This window comes from Lithobates pipiens, unplaced genomic scaffold, assembly GCF_037356315.1.
Source record: "Lithobates pipiens isolate NorthernLeopardFrog02 unplaced genomic scaffold, aLitPip1_a1.2 Scaffold_27, whole genome shotgun sequence".
Lineage (NCBI taxonomy): Eukaryota > Metazoa > Chordata > Amphibia > Anura > Ranidae > Lithobates > Lithobates pipiens.
In genome coordinates, this window is record NW_027507788.1 from 169,291,275 (window position 1) to 169,312,056 (window position 20,782).

The 20,782-nt window shown below is 44.3% G+C and overlaps 1 protein-coding gene across 2 annotated transcripts in view; it reads left to right on the forward strand.

Annotated features, from left to right (window-relative positions):
- The window catches only part of PRDM10 (PR/SET domain 10), a 133,651-nt gene that overhangs the window by 41,981 nt on the left and 70,888 nt on the right, over positions 1–20,782 (forward strand). For both annotated transcript variants that reach the window (XM_077457887.1, XM_077457886.1), the window contains exons 2-5: positions 2,167–2,350; positions 8,018–8,182; positions 8,273–8,332; positions 10,665–10,772. In XM_077457887.1, the coding sequence (XP_077314013.1) occupies positions 2,282–2,350; positions 8,018–8,182; positions 8,273–8,332; positions 10,665–10,772 (402 nt within the window). In that variant the 5' untranslated portion in view covers positions 2,167–2,281. The remainder of the gene's footprint in view (positions 1–2,166; positions 2,351–8,017; positions 8,183–8,272; positions 8,333–10,664; positions 10,773–20,782) is intronic.

The window sequence follows — 20,782 nt, forward strand, 5'->3', positions numbered from 1 at the left end:
GTGAGTCCTCGAAGCGGGATTCTTCGTGCACTCTGACTACTTATCTATTTTTGTGACTTCATTTGAGTTTTAAAGCTGAACTCTGGGAAGAATAATATTTGCAGTGTAAAAATGAATTGCCCCTAATGGCGTGTGTCCTGTTGGTGGATTCTGCTGTATTAGGTAAAAATCTCCTAACCTTCCTTCATTCTGACTCTGCTGTAAGTGCCCAACTTCCGGGTCCTGGAATTATTTTCCCAGCTTTAATACATTGCAGTGGGTCGCTTGCATTCCACTTCCTTCCTGTGGTTGGAGAAGGGGAGATTGCGATGTTCATCCACACATCCTCCAATCACAGAACACCTTGTATTTATTGAAAAGGATGCAAGACGTTTTATGAATAAAGGAGGTGGTGTGCAAGCGACCCGCATAGCTTTTTGGTACAATAATTTTTATTGTAATAAGAATAACATCTGAGCAAACATTCATCCAAGAAGGGGTATGGTGCAGTAAGCATGACCCACATAGCTTTCATACTGTGAGCTATAGAGCCAGAGATATATATATATATATATATATATTTATTTTTATTTTTTTCCTTGTGCAGCATCAAAGAGTAGTTGTTTCCCATGTAAGGCCAAGCACTGTGTAGATGGGGGAGTCAATGGTGGAGAAGGATCTGGGGGTTTTGGTAGATCATAAAATCTCAATAATATCAATGCCAAGCTGTGGTTTCCAAAGCGAGCAAAGTCCTTTCTTGTATTAGAAGAAGTATGGACAGAGAGAGATAGAGATATAATTTTGCCCCCCTGTACAAATCATTAGTAAGACCTCATCTGGAATATGCAGTTCAGTTTTGGGCACCAGTTCTCAAAAAGGATATCGGGGAACTGGAGAAAGTACAGAGAAGGGCAACCAACCTGACAAGAGGCATGGGGGAGATCAGTTATGAGGAAAGATTAGGGCTTTCACATTGGAGTGCCCTGAGCGGCTCTTTCAGGGCACTTTGCAGGCGCTAAAGTGCTAAAAATAGCACCTGCAAAGTACCCTGAAAGAGCCGCTCAGTGCACGCCAATATGAAAGCCCTAATGGCTTTCACACTGGAGCGGTGCGCTTGCAGGACAGTCAAAAAAGTCCTGCAAGCCGCATCTTTGGAACGCTAAAGCGCCCCTTCCCATTGAAAATAGTAGGGCAGTGCTCCAAACCCGCCTGCAAAGCACCGCTGCAGCGTTGTTTTGCGGGCGGTTTCAACCCTTTTTTGACCGCTAGCGGGGGTTAAAACTGCCCCGCTAGTGGCCAATAAGCGCCGCTAAAATGACGTTAAAGTGCAGCTAAATATAGCAGCGCTTTAATGCCAGCACGCTGAGTGCCCCAGTGTGGAAGGGGCCTTAGAGGAACTGAATTTATTCTCTCTTGAGAAGAGGAGATTCAGGATATGGTCACTATGTACAAATATATAAGGGGTCCATATAGTGAACTTGGTGTTGATTTATTCACTTTGCGGTAAACACAGAGAACAAGGAGGCACTCTTGATGTCTGGAGGAAAAGAGATCTGGTTTAGGTTCACTGACAGTGAAATTTGTGCGAGTTCAGCTGAATTTCATTCCCGCATGTCAGTCCTGACCTCGGGGGCGATTACAGAGACATCTGTGCAGATTTCTGCACAGATGTCTATTGAAATCGCACCCCAACGTCTCCGAAAGTAGTACAGAAACGACTTTTGGGAGTTGGTGTGGCTCTGCAAATCTGATTCGGACGGTGCCATTGCCGGCAGTATCCACCCTTTTGACATGTCAAATCGTGTGAACCAGGGCTTAATCTCCAAATACAGAAAGGCTTGTGTATATGGGATTGTATGATTCCTCTCCCCTTTTATTGGTTGAATTAGATGGACTTGTATCCCTTCTTTTTTTTTTTTTTTCCCCAACCAGACTAACTATATAACTATTGCAGTAATCTCTTGCTACCAATCAGAATTCAGATTTCATCATTTTAATTGCATCAAACGAATCCATAGATGCCAGTTAGAAATAAATGGAAGCTTAGCAGCCTGTGGTCAGCTGATGTCCGTTTCCTCTCCAGAATGACAGTATATCACCCTGGCCCCTTATATTTTGATCTCTGTTTGTGATGTGACTTCACTTGTAGTGGAATATGGACACTGACCCTGTCCTCTTTCTTTGCAGCCATGTTGCCCAGGCTATGTAAGCTGTGTTTGAGGAGAAGTACAGAAAATAGGTGAGAGCTGGGTGTTGAGCTCCTGCACATAAGAGCAATCCTTGTCTACAAGAGATATCCAACATGGATGCCAAACAGGAAGGTCCTCATGTCTGGTCGCATACAGAAGAGCATCAGCCCAGCACTGCCCAGGTGAGCCTAACGTTTTACAGATACAAGTTCATCTTTAACCACCTCAGCTCTGGAAGGTTTATCTCCCATTTTTTATGATACGGCACTGCGTTACTTTAACGGAGAAGTGTGCGGTCGTGTGATGCTGTATCCTAATAAAATTCATGTTTTTATTTTTTTTCCCCCACAGGTAGAGCTTTCATTTGGTGGTATTTGATCAGCTGTGTTTGTTTTTTTTTTTTTTTTTTTGTGCTATCCAGTAAAAAATCTAATTTATCGAATTTCTTCATACATGTAGGCCAATATGTATTCTGCTACATATGTTTGGTTAAAAAAAATCCCAATAAGCGTGTATTGATTGGTTTACGCAAATATTGTAGCGTCTACAAACTATGGGGTAGATTTATGGAATTTTTATTTCTTTTTTTTGGCTAGTAATGGCGGTGATCAGCAAAATATATCGGGACTGCGACATTGCAGCAGACAAATCTGACACTAAGTAACAATTTTGACACTTTTTTTTTGGGAACCAATAATACAAATACAGTGATCAGTGCTACAAAATATGCACTAAAATATGCACTATCACTGTACTAATGTCACTGGCTGGCAAGGGGTTAACATCAAGGGTGATCAAAGGGTTAACTGTACCTAGCCTGTGGTTACTGTGTGGGAGGTGCTTGTATTATGGGAAGGTGGAGATCCGTGTTCTTGCTTAGCAAGAACACAGGCTCACTACCTTCCCTACTGACACAACAGTGATCTGCTTCGTTTACATTGGCAGACCACCATTCTGCTTGTGTCCCAAACCCTTGCTGGGTCCCGGCGGACATCAAGTGCACGCCCCAGACCTGGAAGTGGAGGGTCACGTACTAGGTACATGATACTGCACAGGAAAGCCGCTTTGCCGCCGTGTATATATACAGTATACGGCCGGCAAGCGGTTAAAGTATAACTCCACTTTTTCTGAGGAGAAAAAAAAAACGGAAAATTGTATACTTACCTTTTCCGTAATTCTCCTTTCCTGTCGCATCTTCATGGCAGCATACACTCTGGGTTGTGACTCCGCCCCCACAACCTGATAGGACCACATAGCTATAAGATGAAGATACGCCCCCCGCCCCGGTATTCTCTGTATATATGAATCACCTTTTGTGGGTGGGATATTCTATGCTGCCATGAAGATGCGACAGGAAAGGAAAATTACGGAAAGGTAAGTATACAATTTTTCCGGTTTCCTGTCGCATCATGGCAGCATACACTCTGGGGATTAACTCGCAGACTGGGTGGGAGATGCAAAGGTAAACGTTTATTAGCAAGGAATAGAAGAGTTGGCTTGAATAATGGACTTTCCAAATTCTACTGCTGATAGCCGAGCTGAGTCCACCTTGTAGTGAGAGATAAAGGTGTTCATGGAGGACCAGATGGTTTCCGCTGAGACCCTACAATACGCTGCCCAGGAGGTGGCCACTGTTCTGGTGGAATGAGCCCTCAGGTCTTCAGGAATTTGCAGCTCACTCAGCAAGTAGGCCTTTTTAATGGTCTTCACCAACCAGGAGGCAATGGTTCGGGCCGATGCTGCTTGACCTCTCCTAAGACCATAGGGAATGATGAAGAGGTTCTCCGATCTTCTAAAGGATTCGGACACAGAAAGATATTTTATGATGTGGCCCCTTACATCCATAGGATGAGGGTCGCCCTGGTCTGTGTTAAGAGCTGGCAAGTTGATTTCCTGGTTGAAGTGAAAAGAGGATGCCACCTTTTGGGATAAAGCGATCAGAGGGTCTTAGAACTACCCTATCTGGATGGATGATCAGATACGGCTCCTTAATCAGTAATGCTTGCATCTCTGAAATTCTCTTTGCAGATGTGATTGCAACCAGGAAGGCGACTTTTAGTGTCAGGTGCCAGAGGGAGATGTTTTCCAGCGGAAAAAAGGGTTCTTTGGATAGAACCTCTAAGACGACTGATAGGTCCCATGTTGGAAAGGAGGGCTTCCTAGGTGGTCTCAGTTTAAGACAGGCCTTCTGAAATTGCATAACAAAGGGATTGTGAGCTCATTTACCCCTGTCAGGGCAAATAGAGCTGACACCTGAACTTTCAGAGTACTAGAGTTAAGACCTTTGTCTAAGCCTGATTGCAGGAACTCTAGGATCAGAGGAAAGGGAGGACAAATCCCGGCCAGGGTCCCGAGAAGGTAACTTCTCCCAGACCCTACGGTAGGTGCAGTTGGGGGTAGGTTTTCTGGCCTGGAGCAGGGTATCGACTACCTTCTGGGAGCATCCCTTTACCTTGATACCTAGCCCTCTCAGCCTCCAAGCCATCAAGTGCAGCCTCCCTGGATCTGGATGTAGTAGCTTGCCCTGGGAGAGCCAGTCGGCTGACAGGGGAAGCGCAAGAGGGTCTGCCATGCTCAGTTGTAGGAGGGTGGTGAACCATGGCCTCCTGGGCCAAAAAGGAATAACCGCTATCACCAATGCTGTTGATCTCTTGAGCCTTAAGAGAAATCTCGCTATCAGGGGAGTCGGAGGGAAGATATACCCGAGATGGAAATTCCAGGGATGCTGGAGGCAAACTGTCCCCTCTGCTGAGTGAAAGGGAAACCTCGACAGGAACCTTTGACACTTGGAGTTTGCCGGAGTCGCAGCAAGGTCTATGTCTGGTTGACCCCAGGTCTGGCAGATGAGGGAGAAGGCCTGAGGGCTCAGGGACCACTCGTTGTTGGAGGCGAACTCCCTGCTGAGCGTGTCGGCTAAGATGTTCTCGACCCCTGGGATGTAAGTCGCCCTCAGGTCTGACAGGTTCAACTGTGCCCATTCCATCACAGGGAGAACTTCCTGCATCATGGAGGGACTCCTGGTCCCCCCCCCTGTCTGTTTATGTAGGCGACAGCAACCTTGTTGTCCATCTTTAAGAGAACCTGCTTCCCCCTTAAAAGGGAGCTGAAGGCCAGAAGAGCCTGGAGGGCCGCCCTCATCTCCAGCATGTTCGATGCAGAGTCCCGTACTTCGAAAGGCCAACGGCCCTGCGCTGCATGGGACTGGTAGTGGGTTTCCCAACCTTCTAGACTGGCGTCCGTGGTCACTACCTCCTGAGGAGGGATGACTATGTGTTTGCAATTGTTTAAGTTGTAGGGACGAGTCCACCAACGCAATGAGCGCCTGACTGTCTCCGAGATCCGGATTGTCTGGGTCATGAATGAACCGTCCCACTGATGTAGCAGTCAGGAAATTCAGCTGAGCACAAAAACAGGCAAAAAAGGCATCTGCATTAAAAAAAAGGCATCTTCCCCTTTTAAAATTGGAGCTGGGGTCACGTGCTGCCCGCACATGCTCAGTAGCGCCGTGCAGCCGCCGGCGCCATCTTGCAAAAGGGAAAAGACATAGATAGACATACACAGGCTGCCCAAAGTGCACAGTGAGCATGTGCAAAGCGGCAGAGTGACCAGGAAGAGTGCTGATGCTGCTGTGGGACTACAGAGCTCAGCAAAAGGAAGTAAAATCTGGGGTAAAGGCACCAGACAACCTAAGGTGACAAGAGATACTGAAGGCAGAGAGTATGCTGTCAAGCTGCAGACAGAGTGACACCAGGGAGGAAGAGGAAACCGGAGACCACCGCAGGTACTAAGCCTGTTTAAGGCTTAAAGACCAATCTTTTTATTATATGCCTTCAGCTTGTTTAAGGCTTACTTCCAACGGCTATAGAGGCAATGCTCTGTTTGCAGAGAAAAAGTATTCATACCTCTGAGATCACCAGAGTGGGGTTCCTTCCATTTAGCTTTTTTTAGAGGCTGTACCGGTAAGGACTTCCACCCAGGAGAGGCTAGAACCTGGCTGGGGCGAAGCGGTAAGAGGGTGATGATCCGTGCGGTCCCAACAGGTGAGGAAAAATAAGAGAATACCGGGGGGGGGGGGCGTATCTTCATTTTATAGCTATGTGGTCCTATCAGGTTGTGGGGGCGGAGTCACAACCCAGAGTGTATGCTGCCATGATGCGACAGGGAAAAAAAAAACTTTAGGGGATATCTATTTTAAGTTGCAAGGATTTAGACAGTGTTTGTTTCAGATTCCCACCTTCTACTGTTCTGGAGAGGAAGGAGGAGCTAATGAATAAAGCATTAATTTGTTCCAGATCAGTAGATCTGAAGGTTATGTAATAATTTTTAAACCTTTTAAACCAGCCCTCAACCGCCATCCCCCAGTATTATCTCAGTTCCATCCTGCAGAGGTCTCCAAACTATGGTCCTCCCAGTTATTCAGGCACTACAATTCCCATCATGCCTAGTTATGTCTGTGATTGTCATATTTATACAGAGCCTCATGGGATGTGTAATTTGGAGATTCCTGCGTGTACAGTGATCTTTATCTTCTTACCTTCACCTCCCTTATCTCCTTTATCCACGCATTAACTCTCTCATCTCCATCTTCCCACTGTGTGACCTGTACATTTAGGGCTTGTTCACACTACTTCTGCACTAGAAAATGGAAGTCTCCGCATGGGCACCCAGAAAGCAATTGTTTACTCTGTGCCTTGTTCACACTAGAATTGAGCCCGTGGGTGCAAAGCAGTGCAGTATTAATTTTTCGCAATGGACAGGAGCTGCAAAGTAGCCTCAGTTTTTACATTTGTTTCTACGCACTGCAAAGAATGGAACAAAATGTACCCTTTGATGTATTACTTCAAGAATACAATCGGGAACGTCGCATCCAGCGCGCGTCCAAAACCGGAAGTGGCGTCAACGCGTTTCGCCCTCCCACAAGGCTTCATCAATAAATCACCATAAACCGTATTGGGAAAAGGAACAAAGGCCGCACGTAGTGTAAAACTGCTACTACAGTATTTATTTAAAATAGAGATAGTTACATACAAAATTTAAAATCAGATCGGCATACAATGCCAACTCCACACCAGCAAAGCCTCGGCGGGCATGATGACGTCAAGCATCTCCCATACTGGATGTTAGCACATTATCACATACTTGCCTGTCAAAGGATGCCCTCCAGTTCTGCGCTGTCAGTGCGGGGATGCTCCCATCATCTTCTGGTCTTCCTTCCAGAATCGCGCTGTTTGGCCACTTGGATGGCTAAGCCACAATGACATCAGTCCCACCCATGCTCACGAGTGTCACTTCTTCATGGCACACAATAGGTGCCGTAAATGTACCCTGAGCTGCACATGCACAGCTGAGTGTACATTACTGCTGACAGGCAGGGGGAAGCATTGAAGACAGGGTCTCTTCTATCATAAAACCATGCCTGTCCGTTTTTTTGTTTTTTTACAGTTAGCAGCCTTGTTTAACCCCTTCTCATCAGCAGCACGCATGTATGTGGCTGCACAGGGTCTTATTCTGTGCTTCTACATATGTGTTGCTGCATTGTGTTGGGATTGCACCCATTCGCATGTCCCCAGCAGAGTGATGGTGTTTTCATAGACAGCTCCCAGTCACAGAGTGACGATCGGGTGCCACGATGACAGGATCAGGAAGGTCATGAAGGCAAAATGTGCACTGGTGTTTCTGGGCCCGGCTACAGGTACAAACATGTAATGCTCACATATGTAGTATATCCATGTAGATCAGGAGTAGAAGAATTTGTTTTGTTATGTTTTTCCATTGGCATGAAGGAGTCCATACCAGATCCTTGCTAGAATGAAAGACTGATTTTTTTTTTTTTCTGTTGCTTCCTGCAGGTGCATTTTGTTCCAGATGGGGGCACAGTCGCACAGATTGTATACAGTGATGACCAGGATCGCTCCTCACAGCAGGTGGTGTACACGGCCGATGCCTCATCATTCACATCAGTGGACGCCTCGGAACACACCTTGGTCTATATCCACCCTGTGGATGGCTCTCAGGTAATTGCTGAAGAAGGGAAAGGAACACGAACATTGTAACACAACTTTTAATCAAATAATTAAAATAATTTTTATTTTATTTTTCCCAAGACTCTCTTCACAGATCAGCCACAGGTTGCTTATGTTCAGCAAGATGCTACTACCCAGCAGGTACAATTCCTGTATTGATGTTGCTACAACTCATGGTTTTTGAAACTTTGCTGCATGTCACTATTGTATATGTTTCCATTTCTTATACGTTATCACACACAAAACTTTCACCTAACTCTAAGCAGCTAGCATTTGAAGTGAAAAAAATATGCCGTGATCAATGCAGATAAATCAATCCTGCCTAGTGCATGAAATCATAAACTATATACCCATGCACCTATATCAACAGATGAAAAAATACATAAAGTGTAAAAAGAAGTTTGGGAGTGTTCCGCACAGATGGTTATGTGTGTACTATAATAGAGCTGCTGCGTCTGAAAATGGCGCATGCGCGGTTACTTGACAGAACATCGGAAAACTTTTCTGCTGTTCTGCGCATGCGCGTCCGACTTACGAACATTTTCGACTTAAGAACAAACCGGCAGTCACTAACCCGTTCGTAACTTGGGGACTGCCTGTACCTGGAATCCTAGTTTGGGTCCTCAACCTAGAGAAATCTTCTTTAAAGCCAGTAAGAAGATTTGAGTACTTGGGTTTGGTTATAGATACAGCCCAGAAGGAGGTGTTTTTACCCCAGGCAAAGATCAGCGCATACAAAGGAGCTGGTTCAGGTGGTCTGGGTAAAGAAGGGTCCTTCCGTTCGCCATTTGTATGAGGTTGTTGGGGAAGATGGTGGCTTCATTCGAAGCAGTTCCCTATGCTCATATGCTGTTTCATTCGAGACTGCTGCAAAACAGTATCCTATCGGCCTGGAACAAGAAGGTTCAAGCACTAGATTCTCTGATGCGTTTGTCGCCAAAAGTGCACCAGAACCTCAGTTGGTGGAAGATATCCGATAATCTGCAGAAGGGGAAAATCCTTCTTGCAGGTTACCTGGAAGTCGGTAACAAAAGATGCTGGCCTTTCAGGTTGGGGAGCAGTCCTGGAAGAGGCGTCTGTTCAGGGGAAATGGTCCAGAACCGAAAAGGACCTTGCCCATCAACATTCTAGAGATTTGGGCAGCGCGTCTAGCCCTAAGGGCCTGGACATTAAGGTTGCAGAATTCTCCTGTCAGGATTTAATCCGACAATGCCACAGCAGTGGCTTATATCAATCACCAAGGCATCAGAAGTCAGGCAGCCCAGGGAGAGGTAAACCCTATCCTAAGCTGGGCAGAAAAACATGTGCCGTGCATATCGGCAATCTTCCAGGGGTAGAAAACTGGCAGGCAGACTGCTTAAGTCGCCAGCATTTGTTCCCGGGGGGATGGTCCCTTCACCCCGACATCTACCTGGCTATATGCCAAAGATGGGGGATCCCGGATGTAGATCTGTTTGCGTCCAGGTTCAACAATAAAGTCGACAACAGGGACTTGACCTCAAACTAAGTGGAGGAAAGTTCAAAATTAGTTTTAAAAAGTATAATTTTACTAAAAGGGTAGTTAATGCTTGGAATAAATTTCAACTATGGGAGTAAGACACTCAAAAGTAAATGGCTTTAAACATGCTTGGGACAAACGTAGATCTGTACTCGGACAAAAAACAAAATAAAAAAACAAAACAGGCAGACTTGATGGACTACTCTGCCTTTTTTTTTTTGCCGTCCTTTTTCTATGTTTGCCACCCTTTCCTATAACCCCTACATATCACACAATACTAAATGTGCTGTTGGGCTCAACCCAGCTGGACCCCCTTCTCTTTTTACCCTCCCTCTCCTTTTCTGTCCCCCATAGTCCAAGTGCAGTGGTAGAGACAGAACAACCCCTAAGTGCATTAAACACTTCGCCCCCCCCCCCACGTGGGGCAGTATACCGCCTGCTCATCCCTAATATATTTAATATGTAAATTTGTGGATTGCAAATTGCATCTACCTCAGATGTTACTATATTATTATAGGGGAGGTGTCTGGTCCTCGCTCTTGTGCATTTTTTTTTTTTTTTTTATATTGAAAAATTTAATAAAATGTAATCCTTTAAAAGGACTATTAGGGATTCCAAGTAGGGAGGTGGAAGAAGTATATAAGAACTGGATACAGCTGCTCCTTAAGCATGTGTTATTGTTATTCCCTCCTCTCTAACTTCATCATGCTGGGCTTCCTGGTCACTGAGAAGGAAGTGAGGTCATATAGGGTCTTTAGGCTCCTTCGCTGTATGAAGATTATGAAATTTTGGGGGAAGTGTAGAGCTCAGTAATTATTGGCACAGTGTAGTACATAGTGGCATGAAAACTTACCCTTTCCCTGGTATAGGGTAGTTGGACTCCAGCAGAGTGCTGCATTGTGGCCTGTGCCTAACTGAATAAGCCTACCTGTGTTATGAGACTGATCACCTCTCATGTTGGTGTCTTTGTTCCAGGTGACTGTGTTGCTTCCCGCTTCCCAGAGCATGAATACCGCTAACTTGGCTGTTCTCAGCAGTGTCCCAGAGTCCGCCCAAGCCATGTCGTTGGAGCCTATGTCACAGGTAAGCCTACGCATTGTGTAGGTTAGCAGGAGGTTTACGTAAATTTCTGAATAGTTGACAAGTGATAGGACTCCAGGTAAAAATAACTAAATTCTGGAAGCTATATATAAAAAAATATGCCCGGCAAAGAACTGCCCTACCATGCCTTGTGCTGCCCCATGTCCTTATGTGAAGATGGCTATCTATGTAGAAGAGCTGTACTTGACTTTATGTCAGAACTGCACCCATGATGACTAGTGAACTGACAGAGGTGGAGGAAGCATAGTTTTACAGAATGGATGAAGCAGAGAGATCCCTGCACTGCAGGTCCTTAGGTACCAAATACCTCTCCAGCAAGGAGAACCATGAGCAGCATTATAGTGACAGCCGCAAATCTGTTGAGCCTAGCACTCATAGGCAGCATTGCATTAGATGAACTTGCACTGCAGATATACAGCTATGAGGATACAGAGTGCCATGGTACAGGAATCGCATTGCTTCAGGTGAATTTCTGACAAAAAATTGATTTTTCAGGGCACATTATCAAGGAAATAGGAGTCCTGTGTGACCTGAAACTTTGCACTTTCTACACTGTGATATGATGTTTTCAATAATAATAATAAACATGGACTTTAAAGATCTAGAACCTTCCCCTATGCCATGGGTCTTCAAACTATGGCCCTCCAGTTGTTCAGGAACTACAATTCCCATCATGCCTAGTCATGTCTGTGAATGTCAGAGTTTTACAATGCTTCATGGGATGTGTAGTTTCACAACAGCTGGAGGACTGTAGTTTGAGGATCCCTGCCCTATGCCCATAAAAATTACCCCCCCCCCCCCCATATGCCAGTTACCTTTTTGATACTTGGTTATCCAGGATAAACACATTTATAAGCCCAGCGAATCCTGCTCTGTCCTTTTTCTCTCCCACTACTCCTGCACTGCACAACCTGTTGGAGCTGTGGGTGAGCTCTGTGTGTGTCCCATTGGAGCAGTGTATGGCCCTGTTGGTAGCTTCCTGTCTGACATCTTGCTATCTAACAATCAAAGGGCCCAGGGGGAAAATTTTCAGTCAAGCAGTGGCTGCATCTAATTGGATGCATTCACTGTTTGGTGCCAGCTGTCAAATTACAATAGCCTGTGGCAGGAGATTCCCCTGTTTTGTGTGAATAGAGACATTGATTAAATTCTCTTGTACAGCTTAACTCTTTTTTTTTTTTTTTTTTTTTTTTTATAGCTGAACACTGGGCTGTTAAATTGTATGTAGAATTCAGTAGTCAGAGACTTGGGCCCAAATTCCTAGTGTTGAGGTGTCTGTCTATTTCCCGGTACAGAATACAATGAATACTGGGATGCGTTCAAGTGAGTTCAAATACTAATCCGACCCCGCCTCAGCTATACCGCTAGGAAGCTGTCACTGCGGACCACCAATCATAAGCCAAGGGACATCTTTACATGTGGCTGTGGGGTGGGGAATGCCTTAGCTGCTTGTTATTTGGCGGTTTGTGGTGACAGCTTCCTGGCAAGATAGCTCAGGTGGTTTTGGCATAATATCTGAACGTCTGAGCTCATCCCAGTAGCTGAGAAGCCCCATCTCTAGACCTTCCGTGTGGGGACAGGAGTTCACTGATCAATCATGCAGATCAGCTGACTGATTTACACACTGGGTAGTTTTTATTTTAACATTGTTTAATCGAGGGAGCTGGTTCTCCTTTAGGGCCGGTTCCCACTGATGCGGTGTGGGAACTGCAGCGATTCCTTTGCGGTTCCCACAGCAAACAGAATCGCAGGCAGTTCACACTGTCCTCTGCGAAACACTGTAGGTGTCAATATAAAGTAAATGACACCCCCAAATCGGTTTGCAGAGCTCGATGCGATCTGTGGAATCAGATCACGTGTCTGAAAAAACCCATGCGATCCGATTTCAGCGTGGACAAAAAAGGGTACTGCATGTTTTTGGTGCGGATCCATTGCGAATTGAGCCATACAAAATGTATGCTAAATAAGTGAACAGGGTGGGCTGCGCTAAAAACAAAAAATCTATGTCTAAAGTCTAATCAAAAAATTTCGATAATCATAAAAAACAATTTTTAGTGAAAAATTTTTTTTTTACAAATAATGAATTTAAATAAGTGAATAATGCCTCATCATCATACCGATAAAGATTATTATGAGTGAAAAATTTAATTATAAAGCAAAACCAATAATAAAATTAGCAAAAAACGATATACATCTAATGTGTAAATCTTATACAATAAAAGGAAAAATGAACCCACACACCAATCAAATAATTCAAGTGAGTAAACTGAAAAAAACAAAAAATGTTTTCAAAAACAAAAAAAGATTTTTGTATATATTGAGACAAAAAAAAAATAAAAAATGTGTCCAAAGAGTATAGTGTTAATTCCTCCAAGGTGATATTAAGGTATAGGAAACCCACAAAGTCCTGTGTGTAAAAACATTCCCGACAATCCTCCACCAGTGAATAGGGGGGCCGCTTACCAGAGTTTTAGATCCCAGTGTTAGTGAGATCAACAGAGCCACAGCACAGAAGTTCTGGATGAACAGTCGCAGGCACCACACTGCTCTTGTATCCAATACGAAGCCTCCAGTCAGGAAACGAGGGTATCGTGGATCATATGGAAAAATTCAAAAAGGCACTCGCATAGTGTAAAACCACTTAGTTTTAATAAAGTAAAATATAAAATATTGCACTCACATGTACATAGAAGAAAACGATCGTATAAAAAAAACGAGCCGGCCGGACTCGTATGCCGCCCGCACTTCCTAGTTGGGCGTAGAACGCGGAGACGTCAGAACGCCTACCTTTTTTTTTATACGATCGTTTTCTTCTATGTACATGTGAGTGCAATATTTTATATTTTACTTTATTAAAACTAAGTGGTTTTACACTATGCGAGTGCCTTTTTGAATTTTTCCATATGATCCACGATACCCTCGTTTCCTGACTGGAGGCTTCGTATTGGATACAAGAGCAGTGTGGTGCCTGCGACGGTTCATCCAGAACTTCTGTGCTGTGGCTCTGTTGATCTCACTAACACTGGGATCTAAAACTCTGGTAAGCGGCCCCCCTATTCACTGGTGGAGGATTGTCGGGAATGTTTTTACACACAGGACTTTGTGAGTTTCCTACACCTTAATATCACCTTGGAGGAATTAACACTATACTCTTTGGACAAATTTTTTTTTTTTTTTTGTCTCAATATATACAAAAATCTTTTTTGTTTTTGAAAACATTTTTTGTTTTTTTCAGTTTACTCACTTGAATTATTTGATTGGTGTGTGGGTTCATTTTTCCTTTTATTGTATAAGATTTACACATTAGATGTATATCGTTTTTTGCTAATTTTATTATTGGTTTTGTTTTATAATTCAATTTTTCACTCATAATAATCTTTATCGGTATGATGATGAGGCATTATTCACTTATTTAAATTCATTATTTGTAAAAAAAAAATTTTTTCACTAAAAATTGTTTTTTATGATTATCGAAATTTTTTGATTAGACTTTAGACATAGATTTTTTGTTTTTAGCGCAGCCCACCCTGTTCACTTATTTAGTTTGCTATCTGAGTATTACGATTGGGGTTGCCGCTTATAGGGTAGTTACTATTTAATTTTTTGTTTGAATAGCGCGGTTTACTCTTTATACCGTGTTTGTGATACAAAATGTATGGCTCAGTTCACACCGCACCGAATTTGCATGTCGTTTGTACAGGAATGCGAAGCGATTCCTGTACAAATTACATGCAAGTGGCGGAGCGCATCAGTGTGAACCCAGCCTTAAAATCTATACCTACAGTGGATATAAAAAGTCTACACACCCCTGTTAAAATGTCAGGTTTCTGTGATGTAAAAAAAATGAGACAAATCTAAATAATTTCAGAACTTTTTCCACCTTTTTAATGTGACCTATAAACTGTAAAACTTAATTTAAAAAAAAGCCGAAATCTTTTAGGCAAGTAAAAATAAAAAAACTATAAAATAATGTGGTTCCAAAAGTGTGCACATCCTCCTCTAACTGGGGATGTAGCTGTGTTCAGAATTGGCAATCACATTCAATCTCATGTTAAATAGGAGTCAGTACACACCTGCCATCATTTAAAGTGCCTCTGATTAATCCCACATAAAGTTCCGCTGTTCTAGTAGGTCTTTCCATTTTTCCTAGTTGCACCCTAAAGCAAAAGCCATGGTCCGCAGAGAGCTTCCAAAGTATTAGAGGGATCTCGTTGTTAAAAGGTATCAGTCAGGAGAAGGGTACAAAATAATTTCCAAGGCATTAGATATACCATGGAACACAGTAAAGACAGTCATCATCAAGTGGAGAAAATATGGCACAAAAGTGACCTTTCCAAAAACTGGATGTCCCTACAAAATTGATAAAAAGACGAGAAGAAAACTGGTCAGGGAGGCTGCCAAGAGACCTAGAGCAACATTAAAGGAGCTGCAGGAATATCTGGCAAGTACTGGCCGTGTGGTACATGTGACAACAATCTCCCGTGTTCTTCATATGTCTGGGCTATGGGGTAGAGTGGCAAGACGGAAGGCTTTTCTTATGAAGAAAAACATCCAAGCCTGGCTACATTTTGTAAAAACACATCTGAAGTCTCCCAAAAGCATGTGGGAAAATGTTATGTTCTGATGAAACCAAGGTTTAACTTGGCTATAATTCCAAAAGATATGTTTGGGGCAAAAAACACTGCACAACACCAAAAGAACACCATACCCACTGTGACGCATGGTGGTGGCAGCATCATACTTTGGGGATGTTTTTCTTCAGCTTGAACAGGGGCCTTAGTCAAGGTAGAGAGAATTATGAACAGTTCAAAATACCAGTCAATATTGGCACATAACCTTCAGGCTCTGCTAGAAAGCTGAACATGAAGAGGAACTTCATCTCTCAGCATGACAACGACCCAAAGCTTACATTCAAATCCACAAAGGAATGGCTTCTCCAGAAGAAGATTACAGTTTTGGAATGGCTCAGCCAGAGCCCAGACCTGAATTTGATTGAAAATGTATGGGGTTATCTGAAGAGGCCTGTGCACGGGAGATGTCCTTACAATCTGACAGATTTGGATTGTTTTTGCAAACAAGAGTTGGCAAATAGCCAAGTCCAGATGTGCCATGCTAATAGACTCATACCCAAAAACACTGAGTGCTGTAATAACATCAAAAGGTGCTTCAACAAAGTATTCATTTAACCACTTCACGACCGGCGCACGACGATGTATGTCGGCAGAATGGCACGGACAGGCATATTGGCGTACAGGTACGTCCCTTTAAGAATGCCGCTGTGCCATCGCATGCACACCGCCGGCGGTGTGCGCGTGCCCGTCGGGACCCCCCTGAGTCCAGTCGCGGGTCCCGCGGACTCGATCGCTGCGGGGAAATCTGCAATCATCTCACGTGGAGGCTGAACGGGGAGATGTGGAAGTAAACATCTCCCCGTTCTGCCTAGCGACAAGTGACACTGATCTCTGCTCCCAGTGATTGGAGCAGAGATCAGTGTTCACTAGCACACAGGCCAGCCCCCCACAGTTAGTAACACTCCCCTAGGACACACTTAACCCCTACACTGCCACCCCCTGGTTAACCCCTTCACTGCCAGTGTCATTTACACAGGAATCGGTGCATTTGTATAGCACTGATTGCTGTATAAATGACAATGGTTCCAAAAATGTGTCAAAAATGTTGGCTGTGTCCGCCATAATGTCGCAGTCGCAATAAAAATTGCTTGCTGATCGCCGCCATTACTAGTAAAAAAAAAAGCTCCATTTGTGGGAGAATAAGAACGTCTATTTTGTTTGGGAGCCACGTCGCACGACCGCACAATTGTCAGTTAAAGCGAATCGCAAAAAGTGGTCTAGTCTTAAGCCAGCAAAATTGTCCGGTCTGAAAGTGGTTAAGGGTGTGCACACTTATGCAACCATATTTTTATTTTTTATTTTTACTTCCCTCCACCTAAAAGATTTCCGTTTGTTGTACGGTTTATAGATCACATTAAAGGTGGAAAAAGTTTTAAAATGATTTATCTTTTGTCTATTTTTTTTTTACATGACAGAAACCTGACATTTTATCAGGAGTGTGTAGACTTTTTGTATCCACTGTATGTCACAATAGGCATTTAAATCCCAGGATTGATTTATTTATTTTCAGAGCTGTGGATGCAGATATCTATATTGGGCAATATTTTCATTACCTCCTTACATACGATGTAAATCAATACAGCCTGCAGCCGATAAGCTGCTTATGACGTTGGGTACAGCAAGGGCTCACTGCCTGGGTTTACTGCAAATTTTAGTTGTGTATTTTGTGAATTAAACAGCCTGCCACTATGCACCTTCTTCTAATGAACTTCCATTGTCGCAAACGCCAGAAGGGCTCACCGCCTGCAACCGATGCAGTTAGTTACATATATGGGAATTATACAGCATGCAGTCTGTGCACCTTTTTCCATTGTTGCAAATACAGAAAAGGCCGCTAAAGATTTTAGCGGCGGCTCACACATCTGTAGTGCTGAAAGATTAATGGGCGCTCAGGAGGTGTGACGATTGAATGGATAAAAGAACAGTACACAAGTTTCTCCTCAGGGGGCAGCAGCAGCTTATGAATTAATCATCTTTCCAATCATCCCACGCTTCACTTGGAAGCCAAGCAGCTTCGTTTAAAGGCACGGTGCTCTTGTTCTTTCTTTTTTAATCAGACAAAAGCTTTAAATGTTGTACCAGCTGTGCCAAGTCTAACCCTTCAGCTAAAGGGGCATGTAAGGTCAGCCGCCTCTCTGCGGGCTAACTGTTTTGCAACTAGCTGAAGAAAGCAGGCCTATGTGCTGCAAGCAATAAAAGAAACGTATACATCCATTTGTATGGTTTTTCTTTATTTCTTGCGATCTGTTGTATTTGTCAGGTAAATACAGAATATTGGACATTTTTATTTTAGTATTTTCATAGGTATCCTACAGGTGTAACACTCAGCTTCTTTTTTCGCATATTAAAGAAGAATTCCAGCTGTAAATATTTTATACATAGTTATAATGGTCCATATCTGACCAATGCCCTGGAAGCTGGAAATCACTGAAGTACCTTCTGCTACTCCAGTTATCTCCACTTACTTGTGGATCCCACACCTAACGGCTGCCCTGCTACATTCTGAAGACAGGAGATTGGCTGCACAACATGAATGACTGCAGAGCATTCTCTGATTGGATGTGCTGGAGTTGCAAGGCGGTTATGTCACGCTTTCCACCTCTTCCAGTCAGGGAATGCTTTGCTGAGTGGCCAGTCTCCTGTGTTCATAAACAGCAGGGCACCTGCTAGGCGCAGAACCTGGAAGCAGGTGCAGATGACTGGAGTAGTCATGTCTACATCTGTGACTTCGGCTTCCAATGGCATTGGCCAGGTATGGTTATATAGGTCCAAGCTGGATGTAACTATATATTAAATAATCAAATATCCATAACTGAAATCTTTTATGGACCACAACTGTGAGATATATATATATATATATATATATATATATATATATATATATATATATATATATATATATATATATTATATTTTATAATATAATTTTTTTTTTTTTTTTAAACAGGTCACAGAATATATGTAGCACCTGCCAAATAAATAAATTGTGTGTATGTATTGGGGCTCATATAGTGGAAATCAAGTGTTTGTGGCTCAGGCTGCAGTGTACTGGAGGCACAGAGATCCATCCATCCTGGGGATTGTAATGCATGCGTTTTTATGCCTCCTATTTGGAAGGTTGTAGCTCTGGAATGCCTAATACATAACTCTGGGTGATGCCTGCCTCATTTCCACTATCTCTGTATTTGGCTGTCGCATAGTTTTTTACTCTTTATAGATTGATGGGTGATTTGTTGCACTTTAAAGAACTGATTTATGAAAGTTTTTCATATTTATGACACTTAATTTATAGCGCATGAATTTTTAAAAAATTTTATTAGGCACTTTTATATTACGTTTATGCATTACATAACTTATTTCATTGGTAGGCTTTGCATATATTCTGTGATCTATTTGGAATTGACATATATTGGTTTCTTGCTGGCTGCCCCCATATTTTCCCATTGACTGACACAGCTCCTTAATTCTTGACCTTAGGGTTATCACGCCACCTTCAGGAGAGGACTAGGCAGAACATGTAACACATGTAAAAACAGCAAGACTGCACAGCACCACCCAGGGGGTGGTCCCTCTGGCTATAACCCCTCGCTATAACCCCTCGCCCTGCTTCATGAAGCTCAGTTTTTTTCTGTCTAGTGTAGAAGGACCTTGCTCCCTGAGGGGGGACCATTGGTTCTGGGATTTTTTTTCATTTTTTTTTCTACAATTTTTGATCCTGTGATCTACTATCAACAGATGGCTGGATGACAGGCTGAATAATATAGATCCTTGTAGTCTCCCCAGCCTGGCCATAGAGCGCGAGCAGACCCTAGCTACGCGCTGGGTCAGCCACGACATGCCCCTTCTGCTTCAGGGATGGCCGGTGAGTTATATGCTCTGGTGCACACATATGACCGGGCTACTGCTGTCCATGTCATAGTAAGCCATGGCCAGCAGCCACCCCGTACTGCTCGGGTGATGGGTCTGTGGTGGAAAGAGTCCAGCAATCCCAACAGGAAGGGTAAGTACGGCTCTCCCTGCCTCGGCAGGATAGAGCAGCTGCGTGTTCCCTGGGAGGTCAACTAGGGGGTCTCTCACTCTCCCTTTCCTCTCTCCCTATCCCCCATTCCCTCCTCCCCGTGTGGGGCCGCTGTGTGACTGGGCATGAGGTGGGGTTTATGTACCTGGGCCGGGGGTCCTCCGGGGGGCTCTGAGCTTTGGCAGGGCTGCGCTGGCTGTTGGGGTCTGTTTTTGCTTTTCTGCTCCTTTTTTCTGCGCTGTGAAGTGCTTGTGTAAATCTACCTCAGGAGAGGCTGCCGCGCTGGCCGCAGCCATTTTGCTGAGGCCGCGGCCATTTTGCTGAGGCCGCAGACATTTTCCTGTAGTCTTATGCAGTGTATGGGCTGTTAGCCATTTTTTAGAAGGTTCGGCAGCCATTTTATTGGTGTTTTTTTGTACTAAGGATGGCTGCCGGCCATTTTCTTGTGGCCTCAGCGTGTTTTTACCTCTAGTGGGTCTGTGTACCTCAGAACAGCGCGGTTTTCACTCTGAGCACTTTGTGACTGAAACAGGGCAGAGCGGTCAGCGGCAGCACAGAGCAGCACTCGGTCAGGGTGGCGAGTCCTGCGGAGGGCCCCCTCAGTCTGTGAGCAGCTAGGATGATGAGATTTGTATACCTTTCCTTAAGTCCCTAAGTTGTGGCGGGCGAGGGAGGGTAAGCATGGCGTCAGAAGCTGGCACTTCTTCCCCAGACATCCCTGCTATTGCAACCGGCTCACCTGCAAAAAATGCGACACCTATGGACGCTTTGTCGGCAGTCCTGGAGACTCTTGTTGCCAGGGTGGAAGCAGCGTGTGGGCGCAAGGGGGGTAAAAAATGCCCCCTGTCCCACCCCCCCCCATCTTCTGAGGAGAGCTCTGATTAAGACTCTGGTCCCACGGTGACTGGCGGCCCCTGTTCTGACGTGTCTCAGGATGCGGACCAGGACCGTTCGAACAGTGAGAATGACTCTGACTCTGACTCTGTGTCTGGGTTAGCGCAGGAAAAAGCGCTAGTAGGAGCACTTATCACTGTGATGCAGGATACCCTCAAGATACAGGATGCAGCATTAACCTCTGCTGAGGTGGTGGTCCCTTTTGGGTCCTGAAAACCAGCCCGCACGCCTAAGGTGTTTCCGTATTTGACTTATTTTGATAAGTTCATCTAGAAGGAATGGGGAAGTCCGCAGCGGGCCTCTTCAGTCCCAAGAAGAATGGCAGTGCGTTACCCCTTTGAGGAGAACCTCCTGAAAAAATGGACCTCTCCTCCGGTCATTGACACATGTTACCCTGTGAAGGTTTGCCCCCGCCCAGCTCTCGGGTGGGGGGTCGCCTTCGGGAGTTT